Here is a 25847-nt window from a genome sequence, read left to right as displayed (position 1 = left end):
ATTTAGTAACTCACATTTCAGTTGAATGCGTTCAGTTGTGCAACTCATTAGGTATCCCCTTTCCGTTTCCATGCAAATGTTATCGGGAGGAAGGATGTTTAACATGCTTTTTACATAGAAAATCATGATGAAAGTGGCCATTTTAGGTCCTTTTTAGACCAATCCATGCCTCCTGTAAGACCTTATGGACCATGAACCATACCCTATACAGACAACATCTTGATGACATTGTACTCCTTATAGTGTGCTCGAAAATAAGGAGTAAGGCTATATTCTGAAATAGAATTTTCACGTGAACTGAGTCAACATTAACAATATTAACAACATTAACCAATGGCATTCCTCCTGTAGGATTGCGTGTTCAGAAAATGGGTAGTGCTATCCGGGGTCCTTGGGACGTCCCTGCCCTACACCTTAACCCCTACTCTTACCCTAACGCTAACCCTAACCATAACCCTTACCTAACCCTAACAATAACCCTTACCTAACCCTAACAATAACCCTTACCTTAACCGTTATACTTAATTGTGTGACGGTGGAGTTGGACGTCCAAAGGATCCCTGCTAGCACTACCCTTCAGCAAATCACCAGCAGAGGGAGTTTTCGAATCCATTTTCATAATCACTGTGTTGGTGGTGCTCATAAAATGTATCATAACTTTAAAAGTAGCAGAGAGCCCACACTGGAAATTTGATAAACTTTTTAAAACAATCTGCTGAAAAAATTATCAAAATCAAAAGGGTACTTTTGAGATATGAATATTCATAGTTTTAATGTTCAATAAATTCAGAGGCATCATGTCCATAGGGGGCACAGGGGCGCGTGGCCCCCTCAGATTTATCTGGCTAAATGTTTTGTTGTTGTAATAATACTAGCTACCTAGAAATTGTATGAAGTTGGCTTTAGCTAGCCCAGATAGATTCTCAATCTCCCAACCTCATAACTAGCTACCAAGAAGCCATTTCAGGCTATCAATAAATTAAGAGTGGCTAGCTTGTCTTGGCTGGCATGCCTGCTGGCAATGTTGGTAGACTTTAGAAAAGCAAGCGATTACTAAATGTACAGAATAAGACTCATTCCTTTCAATCTGCTACCCAGATTTTAGCAGAGATGCAAAGAAGCATACTTAGCATGTTCTTTTTTATATTCTACTGCCAATCAGAAAGCCATTGAGATATACCTTGCCCGTGTAGGAGCTGAGCAGAGCACTTGAGGAAAGAGACTGCACAACGCCAAACAATGGAGAGGGAATCATCTCTCTTTCTCTCTCATATTCTTTCTCTATGTCTCTCATCATTCCTCACTCTCTCTCTCTCTCTCTCTCTCTAATGGCAGGAGAGAGTTTTTCATTTTAATTTTATTTTTTAATCTCTGCCATATCTCATGGGAGCAGTGAACCCTACAGAGAACAGGAGAGATATCTCACACACACATCCCATGCTAAAACCACCATCTGGAAAATGTGTGTGTGTTTGTGTGTGTGTGTGTGTGTGTGAGTGTGTGTGTAATGCTCATATGACAGAGTGGAGGGATTAACATTTAAACTATAATTCATAGCCATTGACACAAGGGTCAGCGCACATGCACAGTAATGAATGGCATTTTCATAATTGTCATCGTTCGTTTCCATCGATCTCTAAGCCCATATAGAACATGATAGATGGGTACATTTTAAAATGTTAAGACAATATTGACTCATGTTCACCCAGGATTCATCCATAGCAGTGAAATGTATCATCAGCAGCGCATCCAGTCAATCTTTATCCATGTGACGAATCAACAGGATATGTATTCATCATAATTTCCCCCTTCGCTAATAATAGCATCATTTTCAGGATTGGGGTGAATTCCATTTCAATTCAGTCAAATCAGTTTACGTCTTGAATTGCATGAATTCAAATGGAATTGACCCTAATCCTGAATACTATGGGCCTGTACCAAAACAATATGCTAATGGTATAATTAAAACATTGTAGGTGGTAGAATATAAACCCCTCTGTACAGTTGATTGACAGCCGATTGGTGGTTTGTGTTTTCTCACCTGCTTGTATAGAGCACAGATGTGTAGAGCCGTGTTTCCCGAGGCGTTCTGGACACCCATGTCTGCTCTGTAGAACAACAGGTGCTCCAGGTGCTGGACATGTCCATATCTACATGCCTGCCACACAAACACAGAGACCAGGTCAAATAATGTCCATAACTACAGGTCTGACATACAAACACAGAGACCAGGTCAAATAATGTCCATAACTACAGGTCTGACATACAAACACAGAGACCAGGTCAAATAATGTCCATACCTACAGGTCTGTCATACAAACACAGAGACCAGGTCAAATAATGTCCATACCTACAGGTCTGACATACAAACACAGAGACCAGGTCAAATAATGTCCATACCTACAGGTCTGACATACAAACACAGAGACCAGGTCAAATAATGTCCATACCTACAGGTCTGACATACAAACACAGAGACCAGGTCAAATAATGTCCAAATATACAGGTCTGACATACAAACACAGAGACCAGGTCAAATAATGTCCAAATCTACAGGTCTGTCATACAAACACAGAGACCAGGTCAAATAATGTCCATAACTACAGGTCTGACATACAAACACAGAGACCAGGTCAAATAATGTCCATAACTACAGGTCTGTCATACAAACACAGAGACCAGGTCAAATAATGTCCATAACTACAGGTCTGTCATACAAACACAGAGACCAGGTCAAATAATGTCCATAACTACAGGTCTGACATACAAACACAGAGACCAGGTCAAATAATGTCCATAACTACAGGCCTGTCATACAAACACAGAGACCATGTCAAATAATGTCCATAACTACAGGTCTGACATACAAACACAGAGACCATGTCAAATAATGTCCATAACTACAGGTCTGACATACAAACACAGAGACCAGGTCAAATGATGTCCATAACTACAGGTCTGACATACAAACACAGAGACCAGGTCAAATAATGTCCATAACTACAGGTCTGACATACAAACACAGAGACCAGGTCAAATAATGTCCATAACTACAGGTCTGACATACAAACACAGAGACCAGGTCAAATAATGTCCATAACTACAGGTCTGTCATACAAACACAGAGACCAGGTCAAATAATGTCCATAACTACAGGTCTGACATACAAACACAGAGACCAGGTCAAATAATGTACATAACTACAGGTCTGACATACAAACACAGAGACCATGTCAAATAATGTCCATTCCTACAGGTCTGACATACAAACACAGAGACCAGGTCAAATAATGTCCATAACTACAGGTCTGTCATACAAACACAGAGACCAGGTCAAATAATGTCCATAACTACAGGTCTGTCATACAAACACAGAGACCATGTCAAATAATGTCCATAACTACAGGTCTGACATACATACACAGAGACCAGGTCAAATAATGTCCATAACTACAGGTCTGACATACAAACACAGAGACCATGTCAAATAATGTCCATTCCTACAGGTCTGACATACAAACACAGAGACCAGGTCAAATAATGTCCATAACTACAGGTCTGTCATACAAACACAGAGACCAGGTCAAATAATGTCCATACCTACAGGTCTGTCATACAAACACAGAGACCAGGTCAAATAATGTCCATACCTACAGGTCTGTCATACAAACACAGAGACCAGGTCAAATAATGTCCATACCTACAGGTCTGACATACAAACACAGAGACCATGTCAAATAATGTCCATACCTACAGGTCTGACATACAAACACAGAGACCATGTCAAATAATGTCCATTCCTACAGGTCTGTCATACAAACACAGAGACCATGTCAAATAATGTCCATACCTACAGGTCTGTCATACAAACACAGAGACCAGGTCAAATAATGTCCATACCTACAGGTCTGTCATACAAACACAGAGACCAGGTCAAATAATGTCCATACCTACAGGTCTGACATACAAACACAGAGACCATGTCAAATAATGTCCATACCTACAGGTCTGACATACAAACACAGAGACCATGTCAAATAATGTCCATTCCTACAGGTCTGTCATACAAACACAGAGACCATGTCAAATAATGTCCATACCTACAGGTCTGTCATACAAACACAGAGACCAGGTCAAATAATGTCCATACCTACAGGTCTGTCATACAAACACAGAGACCAGGTCAAATAATGTCCATACCTACAGGTCTGTCATACAAACACAGAGACCAGGTCAAATAATGTCCATACCTACAGGTCTGACATACAAACACAGAGACCATGTCAAATAATGTCCATACCTACAGGTCTGACATACAAACACAGAGACCATGTCAAATAATGTCCATACCTACAGGTCTGACATACAAACGAACTAATAGAGAGGAGGTAAAAACTTTTTTTTTTTAAAGGCATGTCCATATCTACACGTCTGTCACAAATACATAAACAAAGAAAATGAAACAATCTATACAGCAGCCTAGCTTTCACACCGGGACTATCATAGAAAATGACCAAACAGGAGTCGGTAGACTACGGATATTCTCAACTGTATCGTCTTGCTCTGCACACTAGATGTCAGTCAGAGTACCAACTGAGCTGAGCTATCTTACTGTTGTTTTTGCTGCTGATGATCTAGCCAAGCTTGCTTCTCAACCAAAGCAATTCATAAAGTGAAACATCTACCAAAAGCGGAATTATATCTAATCAAAGACAAGATAGCTTATTCAAGGGAGTCCATATAATTTCAATGGCTTGGCTAATTTGCTTTAGTACTGTATCAGGCGCTGTAACTTGAGACTCTCAACTAAACCATTATGTAGAACACTTGTATGTAAAACCCTTCGGGAAAGGGGGATACCTAATCAGTTGCACAACCGAATGCATTCAACCGAAATGTGTCTTCTGCATTTAACCAATCCTCTCTGAATCAGAGAGGTGCGGGGGGGGGGGGGGGGGGGGTGCCTTAATACACTTCCACGTCATCAGCGCCCGGGGAGTAGTTGTTGTTGGGGGTTAACTGCCTTGCTCAAGGGCCAAATGGCAGATTTTCCCACCTTGCCATCTTATTGGCCCAAAAGGTTACTGGCCCAAAGCTCTTAACCGTTAGGCTACCTCTATATAAATCCAATCGATTATTACACCTGGTGTATCTCGTGCCAGCCGTTCTCGTCATGGCAAGAGACGGTGGCGTGGGCCCTCAGTAGCAGCTCACAGCAGCTTGGGTCTCCCTCCACCAAGACTGTATGGTAGAGGGGGGTGAGACTCTGGCTGTCCTTGTAGTCTGGAGATGCGCCCAGGTCCAGTAGAGCCTGAGGGGGGCGACAGAGAGTATTAGGGTGAGCAATTTAGGTTTAAGTTGACGTTGCTGATCTTAGGTCAGTTAAACATTTTTTCCACTAATGATTAAGGTTAGGTTTGGGGAAGCTGATACATCCTAGATCTGTACACAGGAGAAACTTCAGCCCTGAGCTACACTTTATTTAAAGTAACTGTCCAATGTTTCCCGATTTCTATAAAAGATGACCTATAATTAATTACAATATGAGTGAAATAGCTTTGCTTCCAAAGAAATTGTATTCAAGCAAGTTAAATAGCCGATTTTCTGTGTTGGAATGGTGTGGGCGAACCACAACAACAGAATGGTGTGGGCGTATACTGGTCATTAAAAACATTCATGCAGTAGCCCGCTTATTGGCCAGCTCATCCTCCTCAGGATGATGACAGGAGGAAATAGTCCAAAAAATAAATAAACAGTCTGTTTGAGATACAAGTGGTGTTTTTTAAGTGTTTTTTCTCCAATTTATACACTGAACAAAAATATAAACGCAACATGCAACAATTTCAAAGGGTTACAATTCATATAAGGAAATCAGTCAATTTAAATACATTCAGTAGGCCCTAATATATGGATTTCACATGACTGGGAATACAGATATGCAAGATACCTTAAAAAAAAGTTAGGGGCGCGGATAAAAAAAAAAAAATCAGTATCTGGTGTGACCACCATTCACCATCTCCTTCGCATAAAGTTGATCAATGGTAGAGGGGGGTGAGACTGTGGCCTGTGGAATGTTGTCCCACTAGTCTTCAATGGCTGTGCAAAGTTGCTGGATATTGTTCGGGAACTGGAACATGCTGGATTACACGTCGATCCAGAGCATCCCAAACATGCCTCAGGATCTCGTCACTGTATCAAATAGCTAGTTAGCGGTGGTGCGCACTAGTGGAGTTTCAATCGGTGACGTCACTTGCTCTGAGACCTTGAAGTAGTGGTTCCCCTTGCTCTGCAAGGGCCGCGGTTTTTGTGGAGCAATGGGTAACGATGCTTCGAGGGTGACCGTTGATGTGTGCAGAGCGTCCCTGGTTCGTGCCTAGGTCGGGGTGAGGGGACGGACGTAAAGTCTATACTGTTACATTGATGCTGTTGACCCGGATCACTGGTTGCTGCGGAAAAAGGAGGAGGTCAAAAGGGGGGGTGAGTGTAGCCGATGTGAAATGGCTAGCTAGTTAGCGGTGGTGCGCGCTAGTGCCGTTTCAATCGGTGACGTCACTTGCTCTGAGACCTTGAAGTAGTAGTTCTCCTTGCTCTGCAAGTGCCGCGGCTTTTGTGGAGCGATGGGTAACGGTGCTTCGAGGGTGACCGTTGATGTGTGCAGAGCGTCCCTGGTTCGCGCCCAGGTCGGGGCGAGGGGACGGACGTAAAGCCTATACTGTTACACATACATAAAATGCAATTGTGTTCATTGTCTATAGCTTATGCATGCCCATACCATAACCCCACCGCCACCATGGGGCACTCTGTTCACAACTTCGACATCAGCAAGCCGCTCGCCCACACAATACCATACACACTATCTGCCATCTGCCCGGTACAGTTGAATCCAGGATTAATCCGTGAAGAGCACACTGGAGAAGCGTGAGGATGAAGAGCACGCAGATGAGCTTCCCTGAGACGGTTTCTGTGTAGAAATTATTTGGTTGTGCCAACCCACAGTTTCATCAGTTGCGAGGCCTGTTGGACATACTGCCAAATTCTCTAGTGGAGGCGGCTTATGGAATAGAAATTAACAATTTAATTATCTGGCAAAAGCTTTGGTGGACATTCCTGCAGTCAGCATGCCAATTGCATGCTCCCTAAAACTTGAGCCATCTGTGGCATTGTGTTATGTGAAAAAAAATGCACATTTTAGAGTGGCCTTTTATTTTCCTCAGCACAAGGTGCACCTATGTAATGATCATGCTGTTTAATAAGCCACACCAGATGGATTATCTTGGCAGAAATGCTCACTAACAGGGATGTAAACAAATTAGTGCACACAATTTTGGATTTTTTTATTTCAGAGCACGAAACATGGGACCAACACTTTAAATGTTGCGTTTATATTTTTGTTCAGTGTGGTACAGGATTGGTATTTCATGAGTCAACATTATTTTGGTAAGTTTTAACAGAATATTAACTTCTAAACGTGAGATTTTCAACGGACAGTTACTGTACAGTCTGCATGTCTGCATAACCCTTGTTATTAACATGGGTTAATGGGTTTATTGCTTTACAATATTGTAGCGACCCTTTAGCTCTATTATGCGCGGGGGCTCAAGGGGAATGTATGGGGGAAGGAGTTGCCCCTAGTTCAGATAACTCACTAGGTTTGGGGTGTTGAGGGGGATCTGAGCGAGAGCGAGACAGATCGAGACTGAGGGGAGAGTGATAATGTTCCTCTGAGTTCCGCTAAGTTCATCCTCGATACGGATGCCAGTAATGACCCAGGAAAGAGAATGAGTTGTTGCCGATTACAGTCACATCTTTGACAAGCCAGAGAATAACTATTGTGTAACACGCCGGGAGCTTCTAGAAGTTGATAGCCTGTCCAGACGGCCATGTGCGCCAGAATGTGCGCTAGAATGCCGCGACTATGATCGAGCAGAAACACTGTAAGGCCATGAACCTGCAAGTGGGTCAGATCTCAGAATTTCGGGTCTGTTTGATCCGTAAAGACCTCTACCCAGACAGTTTTGTTACTCCAATGTGGGTCTTTGTTACTCGCAGAGCTGCTACCAGGAAATTAACAGTAAATAAACTTTTTTGAAGGTTTGGTGTGGTATGGCTATTATTAGCCTTAGCTACTGCAGGCCAATGAAGGCAGTGCGCACTGGAGCTCCAACTGACTTTGACAGTTGAACTTGAGGTGAGGAAGAAGGCCTAACAGAGTTACTCTTTTAATCGAACAATATAATGCTCATCAAAAAAATATTCGGATCGAAAATTAACAAATTAGCCCCGTTCTGAATGCCTATATCGGTATAGCAGTAGTAGCCTATCTGACAAAGATAAAGAATGCATGTTGGTGTCGGGAACATGGCACCTAAGTGTTTCTTCCTTTATATTTATTTTTGAAATATTAACATCATACAGTGGATGCCTAAGCCTATTAGGTCTATAGGAATGCAATACCCTGAAGCCTTTAGCACTCAAATCTCTGACAGCTAAATTGTGAGGTGGACCATTATTGTTTTAGGAAAGTAAAAACCTGTCACCCCCTGATCTGTTTCACCTGTCTTTGTGATTGCCTCCACCCCCCTCCAGGTGTCGCCCATCTTCCCCATTATCCCCTGTGTATTTATACCTGTGTTCTCTGTTTGTCTGTTGCCAGTTTGTCTTGTTTGTCAAGTCAACTAGCGTTTTTTGTCTCGGCTCCTGCTTTTTCCAGACTCTCTTTTTCTCGCCCTCCAGTCCCGACTCTGAGCGCGCCTGCCTGACCACTTTGCCTGACCCTGAGCCTGCCTGCCGTCCAGTACCATTGCCCCACCTTTGGTTTACTGACCCCTGCCTGCCTTAACCTGTCTATTGCCTGCCCCTGTTGGATTATTAAACCATTGTTAATTTGACGTGTCTGCATCTGGGTCGTACCTTCATACCTGATAAAAAAACAAAAAAAAACAATAGGCTATAAAGTTTTAATATGCTACACATCAAACCACAATGAATAGGTTTTTTGTCATTTGTTGGAGGCATTTCTTAAGGGCACGTAAATATTGGTTATTTGGCCAATATTTCTTGTTTATTGATGCCACTGGCAGTGCCAGGTCTGTGGTTTCTTTCTCTCTCTCTTTCTTCTCTCAGATCTGTATGGATCTCTCAGATATGAACCTGCACGGGTCTTTTTGGATATGTTTTTACATAGGTTGTTTCAAAATGGGTCTGATTGTCATCCTTGGGTCCATTTCGTGAACAGGTCTCCGTTTAAATGTTTTAATTTATGCATATCGGGTCCGGTGGGAAAGCCACGGATCCATTTCGGAACAGGTCCAACTTTTTGGACACATGAAGACTTCTACGGCTGGGTAACAGGAAGACGCGGACTACCCACTAGCATCCGCACAACGATAGGCTAGTCGAAAGATTCATATGTACTTTAGGTGCCCGACTAGCCCTTGAGACTGCCCAGGAACCAGAGTGATTGGGACATCCAATTTCCCCTCATTCTCATGGCCTATCAAAGTGAGGTGCAGTAGTCAACGGGTCAAAATATAGTATTCTTTCTAACAAAGATATCTACATGCACTCACCGGCCAGTTTAGGTACACCCATCTAATACCGGGTCTGACCCCCGCCCCCCTTGGACTCCAGAACAACCTAAAGTCTTTAGGGCATTTTACAAGGTGTCAGATACGTTCCACAGGGATGTTGGTTCATGCTGACGCAATGGCAGTTGCAGCAAATTGGACGGTAGTACATTCATGCTGCGAACAGCCCGTTCCATCTTATCTTAAATATGTTCTATTGGGTTGAGGTCTTGGGACTGTGTGGGCCACTAAAGTAAACTGAACTCACTGTCATGTTCCAGGCTATGTTTTTCCACTCCTCAATTGTTCTCTGTTGGTGATTGCGTGTCCACTGGAGCCACTTTTTCTTGTTTTTAGCTGAAATGAGTGGAACCCGGTGTGGTCGTCTGTTGCAATAGCCCATCCGTGACAAGGATGGACGTGTTGTGCATTCCAAGATGCTGTTCTGCGCACCACTGTTGTACCTCGCCGTTATTTGTCTGTTTGTGGCCGGCCGTTTAGCTTGTACGATTCTTGCCATTCTCCTTCGACCTCTTTCATCAACAAGCTCTTTTCGCCGAAAGGATTACTGCTGACTGGGTGTTTTTTGTTTGTCTCACCATTCTCGGTAAACCCTAGACACTGTCATGCGTGAAAAGCCCAGGAGGGTGACCGTTTCTGAGATACTGGATCCGGCACTCCATATCAAGCTCAAAATTGCTTAGGTCACTTGTATTCTTCATTCTAACGGCTCAGTGCCTACCTGCCTGCTTTATATAACAAGCCACGGCCACGTGACTCACTGTTTGTAGGAGTGATCCATTTTCATGAACGTGGTGGTGTACTTAATAAACTAAATTGAGCATAGGGACAGGGTAAGTTGAGCCGCCTTGGGGTAAATGGGTGATGGTGTCATGTGACAGTTGGTGATGGTGCTGGTAGGTCAAAGTTTAATACATGGAATGGGGGTGGTGTACTGTATAGCTTAAATGTATGCCTACTGTGGCATACAGCAGGTTAGCCACCAGGGTGAGACTTGTCGCGTCGATGGCTCCCTCTGCTGGACGTGCCAGGTCTCAACGGGCTCTCCAGTCAGGACTAATTCGGGCTGATTGTGGTTGGTGAGTAATTTGTAATTGTTTACATTTTTTTATTTAACCAGGCAAGTCAGTTAAGAACAAATTCTTAATTACGATGACGGCCTACCCCAGCCAATTGTTTGCAGCCCTATGGGACTCCCAATAACGGCCGGATGTGGTGCAGCCTGGATTCAAACCAGGGACTGCAGTGATACCTCTTGCATTGAGATGCAGTGCCTGAGACCGCTGAGCCACTCGAGAGCCCAGTAATAAAGGGGCTGATTGCTCACTAGCTGGACGAGTCCCATAAAGCTGCCAGAAGGGCATCACACAAGTTTGGGGACTAGGGGGAAGAGAGGTAACTCCTGTATAATCGTGCTCAGTACCAGAGATAACGAAGGGAGCTCGGTTTTGTTCCCCACAGGATACCGCAAGACTCCGGAGCCCAGAAGACGATATCCCGGAGGAGGTCTCCTATTCTTTTCTCTTTGTTTGTTATTTAATAAACACCCTTGAAACCGAGCTAATACAATTGTGTCTGATCTGTTAAACGTCTTGACCAAACCCCCTGGTCTGCCACATTGGTGAAGAATGCGGGCATTCTGATAACATGGTCAGATCTGGCTTGACGTTTACGAAGCATAAGCTTGGACACTTGGAAAGCTTGGATAGTTCAGCTTGGATAGTTCAGCTCGTCCCGGGCCCAACAGACGGTTCAGGAACGAATGCTGGAGGAAAAGCGGCAACAAAATGTTTGCCTTGTTGAAGAAAACAGGAAGCTACAAGGAGGAACGTCTACTGAATTGCATCCAGACCAGTTTTTAAACAAGCTAATGGAGGATGATGACATCGAAAACATACCTCTGCATGTTTGAACGGACAGCGCTACGGAAAGGATGGCCAAGGCCGAAGTGGGTAAGTCTGCTGGCCCTTAACAACGAACAGGCAGCTAACTACGACATACTCAGACAGGCCCATCGGGCCCAACTGGTCCACGACTGGAGGTACGGGGCCGATGCCTCCCCCCGAGCCCAGATCAGCCACCTAGTGCAAATCACCAGGACGTGCTTCCAAACCGACATATCCACCCTCTCCATCATAGACAAAGTGGTCATGGATCGCTTCTTACCTACCCCACGACATGAAGAGGGCAGCGAATCTATGCACGCCCCAGACCTTGAAGGGACTCCCGGGAGCAGTGGAGATGCATCAGAATACAGAGGCCCTCCTGAAGGGGAGCCGGGCCGAGTCGGAGACCCGTCCGAGGGGATGGAAGGACACCCACACCGCATTATATCTCGAACCGACAGTCGACCCCAGGTAGATGGAGATCTAAGGGGGTGTTTTGAGTGTGGTGCTCAGAGGCACCTTTCATGGAATTGTCCGACTCGAGAGGATTCAATGCCATCAGCAAGCCCCGTAGGCGAGGTGGGCCACGCAGTGAGCTATGTCAACTCCTGTTACGCTCATAGCCACGACCCTGCTGGCCTAGGGGACCGAACGTGGTAGGGAGATGTCCGTCTCATGTGTCCACGGTGACACAAAGCGGTATCCAACCGTACAGACCAATATCGGGACGCCACAAGGGGGCTGCCAGATGGCGGTGGGTGCCGTACCGGAGCTGCCGGGTACCCCTCCTCGTGGGACGAGATTGTCCACTGTTCAGGGCACTGTGGAGGCAGGAGCTGTGGAAAAAGGTACGAGCCGGTGTAAGACAAGAGCGTGGCCAATAAGCAAGTTGACAAACCCGTATCTACGGGTCCGGAGTCGGAGTCCCGATCCCCCCCCAGTGAACAACTGGAGGAGGAGCCCATTCCCTGCATCAGGTGTCGTGCAGACAGGGGGAACTTAGAGAGGTACTGTTGCTGCCCCAACTGTACGCAGGAATTGTTCACCTGTTGGAGGCGCACCTGGGAATGGATAAGACCCGGGAACGGATCACCGCCTAGTTCCACTGGCCCGGGATGAGGAGGGCTGTGGAAGACTATTTTCACAGCTGCCCGGAGTGTAAAATCACTCCCCCAAAAGCACACTGCCCCAGAAAAACTGTCTGGGCCAGTTCGTCTTGTTTGTCCATGTTACTAGTGTTTGTCCTGTCATCTCCTGTCTTTTCCCAGCCTCTCTATTTCTCGTCCTACTGGTTTTTGACCCTTGCTTGTCCTGACCCTGTACCCACCCGCCTGACCCTGAGCCTGCCTGCTGCCCTGCACCTTTGCTCCACCTCTGGATTACTGAACTCTGCCTGTCCCTGACCCTGAGCCTGCCTGCCGTCCTGTACCTTTGCTTCTACTCTGGATTATCAACCCCTATCTGCCTTGACCTGTCGTTTTCCTGACCCTGTGGTTACAATAAACATTGTTAATTCACACAGTCTCCACTTGGGTCTTACCTTGATTCCTGATCCATAACTGTGCACTCTCCTCAAACAATAGCATGGTATTATTTCACTGTTATAGCTACTATACATTGGACAGTGCAGTTAAATGAACAAGAATTTAAGCTTTCTGCCCATATCAGATAAGTCTATGTCCTGGGAAATTCTCTTGTTACTTAAAACGTCATACTAATCACATTAGTGCACGTTAGCTCAACCGTCCCGTGGTTTCCAAACTTTTTATAGTCTCGTACCCCTTCAAACAATCAACCTCCAGCTGCATACCCCCTCTAGCACCAGGGTCAGCGCACTCTCAAATGTTTTTTGCCATCATTGTAAGCCTGCCACACACTCTACGATACATTTATTAAACATAAGAATAAGTGTGAGTTTTTGTCACATACAGGCTCATGGGAAGTGACAAAGAGCTCTTATAGGACAAGGGCACAAATAAAAATATAATAATAGACAATAATGTTGCTCTTTATTTAACCATCTTACATATAAAACCTTATTGTTCATCGAAAATTGTGAATAACTCACCACAGGTTAATGAGAAAGGTGTGCTTGAAAGGATGCACATAACTCTGCAATGTTGGGTTGTATTGGAGAGAGTCTCAGTCTTAAATCATTTTCCACACACAGTCTTGTGCCTGTATTTAGTTTTCTTGCTAGCGAGGGCTGAGAATCCACTCTCACATGCAGTAGTGTGAAGTCGGAAGTTTACATACTCTTAGTCATTAAAACCCATTTTTCAACCACTCCACACATTTCTTGTTAACAAACTATAGTTTCGGCAAGTCGGTTAGAGCATCTACTTTGTGCATGACACAATAAATTTTCCCAACAATTATTTACAGACAGTTTATTTCACTTATAATTCACTGTATCACAATTCCAGTGGGTCAGAAGTTTACACACACTAAGTTGACTGTGCCTTTGAACAGCTTGGAAAATTCCAGAAAATGATGTCATGGCTTTAGAAGCTTCTGATAGGCTTTTTACACGTCTTGAAGGTGTATCTGTGGATGTATTTCAAGGCCTACCTTCAAACCCAGTGCCTCTTTGCTTGACATCATGGGAAAATTGAAAAAAATAAGCCAAGACCTCAGAAAAAAATAGTTGACCTCCACAAGTCTGGTTCATCCTTGGGAGCAATTTTCAAAAGCCTGAAGGTACCACGTTCATCTGTACAAACAATAGTATGCAAGTATAAACACCATGGGCCCACGCGGCCGTCATACCGCTCAGGAAGGAGACGCGTTCTGTCTCCTATAGATGAACGTACTTTGGTGCGAAAAGTGCAAATCAATCCCTGAACAACAGCAAAGGACCTTGTGAAGATGCTGGAGGAAACAGGTACAAAAGTATCTATATCCACAGTAAAATGAGTCCTATATCGACATAACCTGAAAGGCCGCTCAGCAAAGAAGAAGCCACTGCTCCAAAACCGCCATAAAAAAAGCCAGACAACGGTTTCCAACTGCACATGGGGACAAAGAGCGTTGGACAAATGTTCTCTGGGATGATGAAACAAAAATAGAACTGTTTGGCCATAATGACCATCGTTATGTTTGGAAAAAAGGGGGAGGCCTGCAAGTCGAAGAACACCATCCCAACCGTGAAGCACGGAGGTGGCAGCATCATGTTGTGGGGGTGCTTTGCTGCAGGAGGGACTGGTGCACTTCACAAAATAGATGGCATCATGAGGGAGGGAAATTATGTGGATAAATTGAAGCAACATCTCAAGACATCAGTCAGGAAGTTAAAGCTTGGTCGCAAATGGGTCTTTCAAATGGACAATGACCCCAAGCATATTTCCAAAGTTGTGGCAAAATGGCTTAAAGACAACAAAGTCAAGGTGTTGGAGTGGCCATCACAAATTCCTGTGGGCATAACTGAAAAAGCATGTGCGAGCAAGGAGGCCTGCAAACCTGACTCAGTTACACCAGCTCTGTCAGGAGGAATGGGCCAAACTTCACCCAACTTATTGTGGGAAGCTTGTGGAAGGCTACCCTACCCTTTGACCCAAGTTAAACATTTTAAAGGCAATTAATTGAGTGCATGTAAACTTCTGACCCACTGGGAATGTGATGAAATAAATAAAAGCTGAAATAAATAATTCTCTCTACTATTATTCTGACATTTCACATTCTTAAAAAATAAAGTGGTGATCCTAACTGACCTAAAACAGCGTATTTACTAGGATTAAACGTCAGGAACTGTGAGTTTAAATGTATTTGGCTAAGTTGTATGTAAACTCCCGACTTCAACTGTAGGTACGTGGTTGCAAAGGGCATCAGTGTCTTAACAGCGCGATTTGCCAAGGCAGGATACTCTGAGCACAGCCCAATGGCTTCTGATTAAATACATTTTTCACAGAACCAGTTGTTGCAATTTCGATGAGGCTCTCTTGTTCAGATATCGGTAAGTGGACTGGAGGCAGGGCATGAAAGGGATAACAAATCCAGTTGTTGCGTCATCCGTTTCTGGAAAGTACCTGCGTAATTGCGCACCCAACTCACTCAGGTGCTTCGTTATATCACATTTGACATTGTCCGTAAGCTTCTTCGGGATCGATTAGCATGAGGTTGTAAGTGACAAGAAAATTTCCCAGGACATAGACATAAAGTATCTGGGTGTGAACAATGCTGAATAGGTATAGACAGAGAAGAGCTCTCTAGTAGGTACCAAAACATGCAAATACCATTATCTCAAAAGTGATGTTACAAGTTTATCAACTTTCAAAGCAGAATCACAGTTTCACAAAAAACATGGCTAAAGGTCAATCAGATTTGTGAACATAATCCTTAGCTGTGTATTGCTGCTTTCCATGTTGTCTGCTGTCTGTAGCTTGTGAGGTGTGAAAACACTTTGTTGCTTTTATGGGTTTTGTCTTGTTGCTTTTTGTGCTATGTTGCTCTGTCTGCATGCTATGTCTTGCTTGTCCTATGTTGCTCTGTCTGCATGCTATGTCTTGCTTGTCCTATGTTGCTCTGTCTGCATGCTATGTCTTGCTTGTCCTATGTTCCTCTGTCGGCATGCTATGTCTTGCTTGTCCTATGTTGCTCTGCGTGTGCTCACTGCTCATTGATTGTCTGTATTGTAATTAATTTTAAAAACCTGCCCAGGGACTGCAGTTGAAAATTAGCCGGTTGGCTAAAACCGGCACTTTTACTAAAACGTTGATTAATGTGCACTGTCCCTGTAAAAATACAAATAAACTCAAACTCAATTACTTCCCCATTGTTCCTCAACTGCAGTGTATGATATACCATGTTGTAGCTATGAGTCTTTACTCTTATCCAATGTATAAAAAAAAAACACACCATTTCAAATTTTGCTACATACGACCGACCAAATCCAGGTGGTCGTTCACATGTGTTATGCGTAGGACATTGTCAATTATGATTCCTATATGTGGGGTGTTGGTTAAGGGCTCGTCAGTAAGCATTTCACGGTAAGGTCTACACTTGTTGTATTCGGCACATGTGACAAAGTTGGATTTGATTTGTTATGGGATAGATTGTTTAGAAAAATCTAAAGGTATCAGCCGATACCAATTCTCTCTCTTTCCCATATCCTTGGTCCTAACCCTTCTACGTTTGCAGATCTGAAGGGTCTGGAGAAAAGCAGTAGTGGCGGATGTTCCACTATGTTGCTTCAACCATACAGATCTGCACACATCAAAGGGTAAGGCCAAGGGGAAGGGGTAGAGAGGGGAATTGTGGCCGACTTTATATAAGCTGTAAAAGGCATAGAGATGCTGGATAACCTTCAGCGTGGCCTGATTCTTGGCCCTGACCGCATGGTGGAGAGCGGTCATTCCATCTTGTGATCTGAAGTCGAGATGTGCTCCACCTTGTTTCAATACAACGATGACCTGCTCCACATTGTAAAGGTGGGCTGCGAAGGTCAGTGGAGTTTCTACAAAACAAACACACAACATGGGGCTGTTCAGTGTTACGGATATTACTTAAAAGAAGAAACCCTGAGTTTATTGTTCAATGAAGAACGGCTATCGAAATAACTTTGTAGTCTAGGACGAGACTTTGTCCTGGAAACCAGCCCTATAGGTCCTACAGAATAAAGGTGCACAAAAACACAAGCAAGCAATTGTCTACTGTAGCCGTAAACTGAGATTTTAAAAACATTTGAGGTGAGGTGATCTCTAATTTCCTTTTTCAGTAAACTAAGCTATTCATAATTTATCAGACACTGTTTACTTCTCAGCAGCTGCTGTATAATACAACATGAGGTGCACATCACAATATTGAGTAAGAGCCCAGGTGTGTGTGTGTGTGTGTGTGTGTGTGTGTGTGTGTGTGTGTGTGTGTGTGTGTGTGTGTGTGTGTGTGTGTGTGTGTGTGTGTGTGTGTGTGTGTGGCGTACCACCAGTATCAGGGTCTTGATAGTTGGGGTCGAGGCCTTTCTCCAGCATCTTTACCACTTTATCCAGCTGGAGATGCTGAATGTGGTCCATGAATTTCCTATAGTTGGCCTAGGAGTAGGAGGGGGCAGAGAAAGACAGAGAGAGAGAGCAGGGTGGGGTGGTGATACAGGGACAGGGAGGTTGGTACAGTAGGGAGGTCAGATGATGGTTACACAGGTCTCTCCACTGCTGTTCTTCTCATGCTGCTTTCCCAGGGACCAGGGACACATGTGCTGCTTTCCAGGCCAGTTATAAATAGCTAAGAGAGCAGGTCCCAGAGCTGAGCTGAGCTGAACAGTGCCAGGCAGAGGGAGAGAGGCTCGCCTGCAGCCTTCAGGCAGGACAGAGACACTACAGGGGGACTGACGCTGACCAGAGCACTCTAACGCAGCCACAGTACACACACTTTGAACAACTCCAACACACACACACACACCACACACGCACGCGCGCACGAACACACATAAAGGAAGAGTGTACTTGAAAGAACAGGGGAAACAGCAGGGATGGAATTTGATGGGTGAATTATTTAGTGTGGCATTCCTTTTTGACCGAGAAGGACAGGGATAGAATTTCTCCTGGACTCAAGTCGTTTTCTGTCTTAATCCAATAATCCATCCTGTTCTATGTGTTAAAACACATACCTGCTGAATATTGAGCCCATTGAAATGATGCACTTCAATAATTCACACTTTATATTCAGCTTGTAGCCGAATAGTGTATTGATTTGATCAGTATTACAGAGAAAGGCCCTGAGATGTTCTTTCGCTCATAATACAATGAAAGTCTCAGAGACAAGCTCCGTTAATAATATCACTTTTTCACACGACTGTAATGACCTGAGCCGTACTCTACTGAGGCTAATATTGTCTTTTCACATTGCTCTTTTCAGCACGGTTCCATCATTGACGGATATATAGTGTGAAAAGGGTCCAAGATATAGCTTTCACCTGATCCAATACAATAAATTACATCAGCAATAGATATTCAAGGCACTTGAAAGAAGAAGTGAAAAAGGAATATGAAGCCTCATTTATTTTTCTCACCTGCGTGTGGATTTTGGCAATCTGCTTTTCGTTTACATTGGGCTGCTGGTAGACCCTGCTCTTGTAACGGAACTGTAAATAGGAGAAGAGAAAAATGGTAACGCTTTACTTAAAGCCAAACAGTATAATACACTATGATGTTGTTGTAATGCATTGTAACGCCTCTTATAATCAACTCGTAATGATCCCGACTAACAAAACAGATATAATCATACCCTGCGGCGCTGGTATTGGTGATCCATATATTCAACACTAAGTAAGGTGTACAACTACCAGTAGAAGAAGCAGGCAGTAACTAAGACTTCAGTACTAGCGATACCAGGGGACCACTGACTGGGCTTATATAGAACAAAGCAGAGAGAGGGAGCCAAGAGGATGTTTTTGTATCTATGGAAACTTTCACATTGTGTTAGTGGTAGACCTTGCTCTTATAACAAAACTGTAGAAAGGAGATTAAAAAAAAAGATTACTTCCCAATCATACCCAGGGCCCATATTCACAAAATCATCTCAGCGTACTGTCGGAGTACTGATCTAGGATCAGGTGTCTCTCTCCCCCCCCCCCCCCCCCCCCTGTCCATGTCATTGTTCTATAAAGACTCAGTTATGATCTTAAAGGCAAAACTGATCACCACTTCTCTGAGACACTTTATGAATACTGCCCCAGAATGTATGATCCGTATGTCTAATACTAAGTAACTAAGGTGTACTATACTAGAGAATATCACCCAGGCAGGCAGTAATTAAGTACTAGTGATACCAGGGGACCACTGACTGAGGCTATATAGAACAAAGAACAGAGAGAGGGAGCCAAGAATGGAGTTTCCCGCTATGCCGCCTCATCACAAATCCAGCTGAGCTGTTTGGGAAAACAAGACTTATTATAGTGATGCAGTCCCTCGATCATTCATTAAGTGGCTGAATTTTCTACAGATTAGATTCTTTGATAATGATCAACCCGGAGAAGTGCTTATACAGCACCCCTGGTTGGGGTTCGAGCAGCATGTCCAGTGCTGTGTTACTGGACCGCCGGGATGGAGCAGTGCTGGATGGAGGAAGTAGGGCACACACACACACACACAATCCATAACAACATTGTGCTCGCCTAATAAAGGTCTGTTGTCGAGCAATCAGTGACTTACGTTTGCCAATACAGGAGGACTGGACTTGAGGGATGGAGCCGTAGTGGGTTATTTAAGTAGGGCCTGCAATGCACACACGATTGCTCTACCACATACTTTATAGTGTAATGTTTTGAGCCAGGAGCGCATCTATTTGACAAGACGAAGATCCACTCTTTGATCAAAACGTAATAGCCTGATGAAGGTACTGCATGTGGTGAAGCAATCAGTGATGGATGTGCGTTTTAATAATACAGACTAACGGTGTAGCACTTTTTTCTGTACAACCAGAGTTGGGATCCCTTTGCTGCTGGTGGGTGAGTTAGTCTGAGGGTTAGAGTTAGGACTCGGGCTAGGGTTAGGGCTGGACCTGAGGGATGGATCAAAGCCGTACTTTTACTGTACAACCAGAGTTGGGATCCCTTTGCTGCTGGTGGGTGAGTTAGTCTGAGGGTTAGAGTTAGGACTCGGGCTAGGGTTAGGGCTGGACCTGAGGGATGGATCAAAGCAGTACTTTTACTGTACAACCAGAGTTGGGATCCCTTTGCTGCTGGTGGGTGAGTCAGTCTGAGGGTTAGAGTTAGGACTCGGGCTAGGGTTAGGGCTAGACCTGAGGGATGGATCAAAGCCGTACTTTTACTGTACCTCCAGAGTTGGAACCCCCTTGATGCTGGTGGGAGTAGGGTAGTCTTTGAGGAGGCGCTCTTCGTCCAGGAAGCCAGACTTGCGGCCCTCCACGGCGGGCTGAAACAGGCCATAGTTCAGCACGTCCCTCAACGTCTGGGTCAGTGTACACAGGATCTGTTGTTTAGCAACCCATACGGTGGCCTCGGGTTTAAACCTCATACATGTCTGCTCCAAAACAAAGACAACATATGCAAAGATCATGCTAACATACCAAACCTGGAGTTTAAACATACATTTCTGCTCCAAAACATTAGAGGACAGGTGGCGTTGGGTTTAAAAAGCATACATTTCTGCTTCTACCACACACATGCAGATGTTCCATTCTGGCAGCAGGTGGTAACAGATGGACCTGGACAAACAATAGCACACGTCTCCCTGCCAGTGAGACAATGGCTGTGAATATAGTATTTTATTTACAGTAGAATAGACTAGGAAGTCCTGTATAGAACAGTATGGAAATGTCTACGAATGATATTCTGCTTCAGTAATTAGCTAGCCTTTTCCCAAAAGAAGCTGGACAAAAAAATGATCATTCCATATTCATGAAGTCATTTGGCAGAGGTGTACACTACACAGTATTGGTGGAAGGAAACAATAACTGGAATTAGCTCAATCAATTAGTAAGGATTATAGCAATGGATTATGCTGTTATCCAGAAAATCCTAGTGGGTTTATATGAGAGTGCATGTTCATTTCTGATAAGGAATTTGGAAAAACAACAACACTTCTTCTCAGCAAGAAAATATGTGTTTTGTGGCTGAATAACCAAGCTACCGATTTTCAATTGCTTTCTTTCTCCCTCTTACGTACAGAGCCTTCAGAAAGTATGCATATGCCTCGACTTATTCCACATTTTGTTGTGTTATGGCCTGAATTCAAAATGGATTAAATGAGACATTTTTACACCCATCTACACCCAATGCCCCATAACGACAACGTAAAAACGTGTTTTTAGAGGAATGTCGCAATGTATTGAAAAGGAAACATAGAAATATCTCATGTCTCAGCCTCCAGTATTTATGCTGCAGTAGTTTATGTGTCGGGGGGCTAGGGTCAGTTTGTTATATCTGGAGTACTTCTCCTGTCCTATTCGGTGTCCTGTGTGAATCTAAGTGTGCGTTCTCTAATTCTCTCTTTCTCTCTTTCTCTCTCTCGGAGGACCTGAGCCCTAGGACCATGCCCCAGGACTACCTGACATGATGACTCCTTGCTGTCACCAGTCCACCTGGCCGTGCTGCTGCTCCAGTTTCTTTCAACTGTTCTGCCTTATTATTATTCAACCATGCTGGTCATTTATGAACATTTGAACATCTTGGCCATGTTCTGTTATAATCTCCACCCGGCACAGCCAGAAGAGGACTGGCCATCCCACATATGCTCTCTCTAATTCTCTCTTTCTTTCTCTCTCTCGGAGGACCTGAGCCCTAGGACCATGCCCCAGGAATACCTGACATGATGACTCCTTGCTGTCCCCAGTCCACCTGACTGTGCTGCTGCTCCAGTTTCAACTGTTCTGCCTTATTATTATTCGTCCATGCTGGTCATTTATGAACATTTGAACATCTTGACCATGTTCTGTTATAATCTCCACCAGGCACAGCCAGAAGAGGACTGGCCACCCCACATAGCCTGGTTCCTCTCTAGGTTTCTTCCTAGGTTTTGGCCTTTCTAGGGAGTTTTTCCTAGCCACCGTGCTTCTACACCTGCATTGCTTGCTGTTTGGGGTTTTAGGCTGGGTTTCTGTACAGCACTTTGAGATATCAGCTGATGTACGAAGGGCTATATAAATAATTTTGATTTGATTTGATTTGATGTATGTAAGTATTCACACCCCTGAGTCAATCCTTTGTAGAAGCACCTTTAGCAGCGATTACAGCTGTGTGTCTTTCTGGGTAAATCTCGAAGAGCTTTCCACACCTGGATTATGCAACATTTGCCCATGATCCTTTTCAGATTTCTTCAAGCTCTGTCAAGTTGATTGTTGATCATTACTAGACAACTATTTTCATGTCTTGCCATAGATATTCAAGTAGATTTAAGTCAAAGCTGTAACTCAGCCATTTAGGAACATTCACTGTCTTCTTGGTAAGAAACTCCAGTGTAGATTTGGCCTTGTGTTTAACGTTATTGTTCTGCTGAAAGGTAAATTAATCTACCAGTGTCTAATGGAAAGCAGACGGTACCAGGTTTTTTCTCTCGAATTTTGCCTGTGCTGAGCTCTATTCCGTTTCCTTTTTATCCTGAAAAACTCCCCAGTTCTTAATGATTACAAGCATTCCCATAACATGGATACACTACCCAAAACGTAATTAATAACTTCACCATGCTCAAAGGGATATTTAATGTCTGCTTTTTTTTTTTTTTTTTACCCATCTACCTTCTTTGAGAGGCATTGGAAAACCTCCCTGGTCTTTGTGGTTGATTCTGTGTTTGAAATTCACTGCTCGACTGAGGGACCTTAAAGATAACTGTATATGTGCGGTACAGAGATGAGGTAGTCATTCAAAAACCATGTTAAATAATATTATTGCACACAGAGTGTGTCCATGCCATGCATTAGGTGACTTGCTAAGCACATTTTTACTCCTGAACCTATTTAGGCTTGCCACAACAAAGGGGTTGAATACTTATTAACTCAATACATCTCAGCTTTTCAGTTTTTATTCATTTGTAAACATAAAAATAAAAAATAAATCATAATTCCACTCTGACACTATGGAGTATTGTGTGTAGGACAGTGGGAAAAAAACTCAATTTCATCCATAATAAATTCAGTCTGTAACACAAAAACATGTGGAAAAAGTCAAGGGGTGTGAATACTTTCTGAAGGCACTGTATCTATCTAATTGCTTGGCTGAGAACAGTCTGACTTTCAGTTGATACATTATACAGTACATAGCAATTGTAGTTCGCTCTTTCACATTGACTGTTTGCAGCTAGGTTGGCGTAAATATCCCACGATTGCTATGACCTCGTTTTTTTAACAGCTTTGTGCTTTACTTACAATTTTACTAGCCTAGGGTTTAGTCTTTCATATAAGCAAAACGCAGTAACAAACTGCAGAAACAACTACCGGTATGTCGTAATTCCAAAAAACATCCCAATTATTTTTCTACTCTCATTAGCACTGATTTCGCAGATAGCTGCTGTTTTCTTTGAAGATGTTTTACTTGTAATGATTGTGATGTGGTCGTTGTTCCACACCCGGCCATGATTGCAGACACCTGTGTGTGTCCTTCCAAACGATATAAACTAGTGACCTGCAGTGTTTGTCATTATACCCTGATGAAGACAGCTTGTCTGTTGAAATGTTGGTTATTAAATTATTGCTTTTGAGCTCATAGTGTGAGGCTCTCCTTTTCTTTTTCAAGTTTCTTCATTGTTTTAACTATTTTAGTTGAATGCACTGATTGTAAGTCACTCTGGATAAAGCTGTCTACTAAATGACTAATATGAAAAAAAAATATATATACAATGTCCCTGTCCCTACTCATGGATTGCTGTCGGTCAGGTATGACAACACAAATGGAAAGTGAAACGTGCTTATGTTTTGGCTTCGAACTGGATTTAGATAGCATATTCCTGCAGTATGATAAGAAAAACAGTTTAATGAGACAGAAGTGTATACTCACAGACTGCTGCAGGTCAGGGATGACCACACAGAAGACCAGTGACTCCCTGCGGGCGGCCTTATCCTTCTCTGCTCTCCTGTTGGTCCTTCTGCTGGCCCTTTCCCCTCCAGGTCCTCCTTGGCCAGCCTCCTCCTTGGAGCTGTCTGTCTCAAAACCTCCAGACCCGTCAGAGACACTCTGGGCCATTTCTTCCTCACTGGACGTAGGACTCCGAGGCATGATAGTCTACTGGAGAGAGGAGACAGTGCTACACAGTGTACATTATACAGTATATACTACTAACACACATACAGTTGAAGTCGGATCAGTCTTTCACAATTCCTGATATTTAATCACAGTAAAAAATTCCCTGTCTTAGTCAGTTAGGATCAACACTTTATTTTAAGAATGTGAAACGTCAGAATAATAGTAGAGAGAATGATTTATTTCAGCTTTTATTTCTTTCATCACATCAGGTCGCAGTTACAAATGAGAACTTGTTCTCAACTAGCCTACCTGGTTAAATAAAGGTGAAATAAAAAAATAAAAAATTCACAGTGGGTCAGAAGTTTACATACACTCAATTAGTATTTGGTAGCATTACCTTTAAATTGTTTAACTTGGGTCAAAAGTTCCAGGGAGCCTTCCACAAGCTTCACACAATAAGTTGGGTAAATTTTGGCCCATTCCTCCTGACAGAGCTGATGTAACTGAGTCAGGTTTGTAGGCCTCTTTGCTCGCACACACTTTTTCAGTTCTGCCCACACATTTTCTATAGGAATGAGGTCAGGGCTTTGTGATGGCCACTCCAATACCTTGACTTTGTTGTCCTTAAGCCATTTTGCCACAACTTTGGAAGTATGCTTGGGGTCATTGTCCATTTTGAAGACCCATTTGCGACCAAGCTTTAACTGTCTTAAGATGCAGCTTCAATACATCCACATAATTATCCTGCCTTGTGATGCCATCTATTTTGTGAAGTGCACCAGTCCCTCCTGCTGCAAAGCACCCCCACAACATGATGCTGCCACCCCCGTGCTTCACGGTTGGGATGGTGTTCTTCGGCTTGCAAGCCTCCCCTTTTTTCCTCCTAACATAACGATGGTCATTAAGGCCAAACAGTTCTATTTTTGTTTCCTCAGACCAGAGGACATTTCCTCAAAAAGTACGATCTTTGTCCCCATGTGCAGCTGCAAACCGTAGTCTGGCTTTTTTCTGGCGGTTTTGGAGCAGTGACTTCTTCCTTGCTGAGCGGCCTTTCAGGTTATGTCGATATAGGACTAATTTTACTGTGGATATAGATACTTTTGTAACTGTTTCCACCAGCATCTTCACAAGGTCCTTTGCTGTTGTTCAGGAATTGATTTGCACTTTTCGAACCAAAGTACGTCCATCTCTAGGAGACAGAACACGTCTCCTTCCTAAGCGGTATGACGGCTGCGTGGTCCCATGGTGTTTATACTAGCGTACTATTGTTTGTACAGATGGACGTGGTACCTTCAGGCGTTTTGAAATTGCTCCCAAGGATGAACCAGACCTGTGGAGGTCTACAATTGTTTTTCTGAGGACTTGGCTGATTTATTTTGATTTTCCCATGATGTCAAGCAAAGAGACACTAATTTTGAAGGTAGGCCTTGAAATACATCCACAGGTACACCTCCAATTGACTCAAATGATGTCAATTAGCCTATCAGCATAATTTTCTGGATTTTTATAAGCTGTTCAAAGGCACAGTCAACTTAGTGTATGTAAACTTCTGACCCACTGGAATTGTGATACAGTGAATTCTAACTGAAATAGTCTGTCTGTAAACAACTGTTGGAAAAATTACTTTTGTGGAGTGGTTGAAAAAAAAGAGTTTTAATGACTCCAACCTAAGTGTATGTAAACTTCCGACTTCAACTGTACAAGCTCTGAAGGTCTGGCTACGAGGCATGCTGGACTCTACTGTGG

General features: G+C 43.6%; 1 protein-coding gene across 1 annotated transcript in view; it reads right to left on the bottom strand.

Annotated features, from left to right (window-relative positions):
- Positions 1–24134, bottom strand: part of LOC139416507 (SH3 and multiple ankyrin repeat domains protein 2-like) — a 131232-nt gene extending 107098 nt beyond the window's left edge. The window contains exons 1-7 of the mRNA XM_071165193.1: positions 23916–24134; positions 20242–20448; positions 18477–18548; positions 17391–17499; positions 16774–16925; positions 5144–5311; positions 2042–2158 (exon numbers count right to left, since the gene is read on the bottom strand). Coding sequence (XP_071021294.1) covers positions 2042–2158; positions 5144–5311; positions 16774–16925; positions 17391–17499; positions 18477–18548; positions 20242–20448; positions 23916–24134 — 1044 coding nt within the window. The remainder of the gene's footprint in view (positions 1–2041; positions 2159–5143; positions 5312–16773; positions 16926–17390; positions 17500–18476; positions 18549–20241; positions 20449–23915) is intronic.
- Between the last annotated feature and the right edge of the window lie 1713 nt (positions 24135–25847).

Source organism: Oncorhynchus clarkii, chromosome 1, assembly GCF_045791955.1.
Source record: "Oncorhynchus clarkii lewisi isolate Uvic-CL-2024 chromosome 1, UVic_Ocla_1.0, whole genome shotgun sequence".
NCBI lineage: Eukaryota > Metazoa > Chordata > Actinopteri > Salmoniformes > Salmonidae > Oncorhynchus > Oncorhynchus clarkii.
Note: the sequence above shows the minus strand (reverse complement) of the source record. Positions and strands in the feature narration are given on the sequence as shown.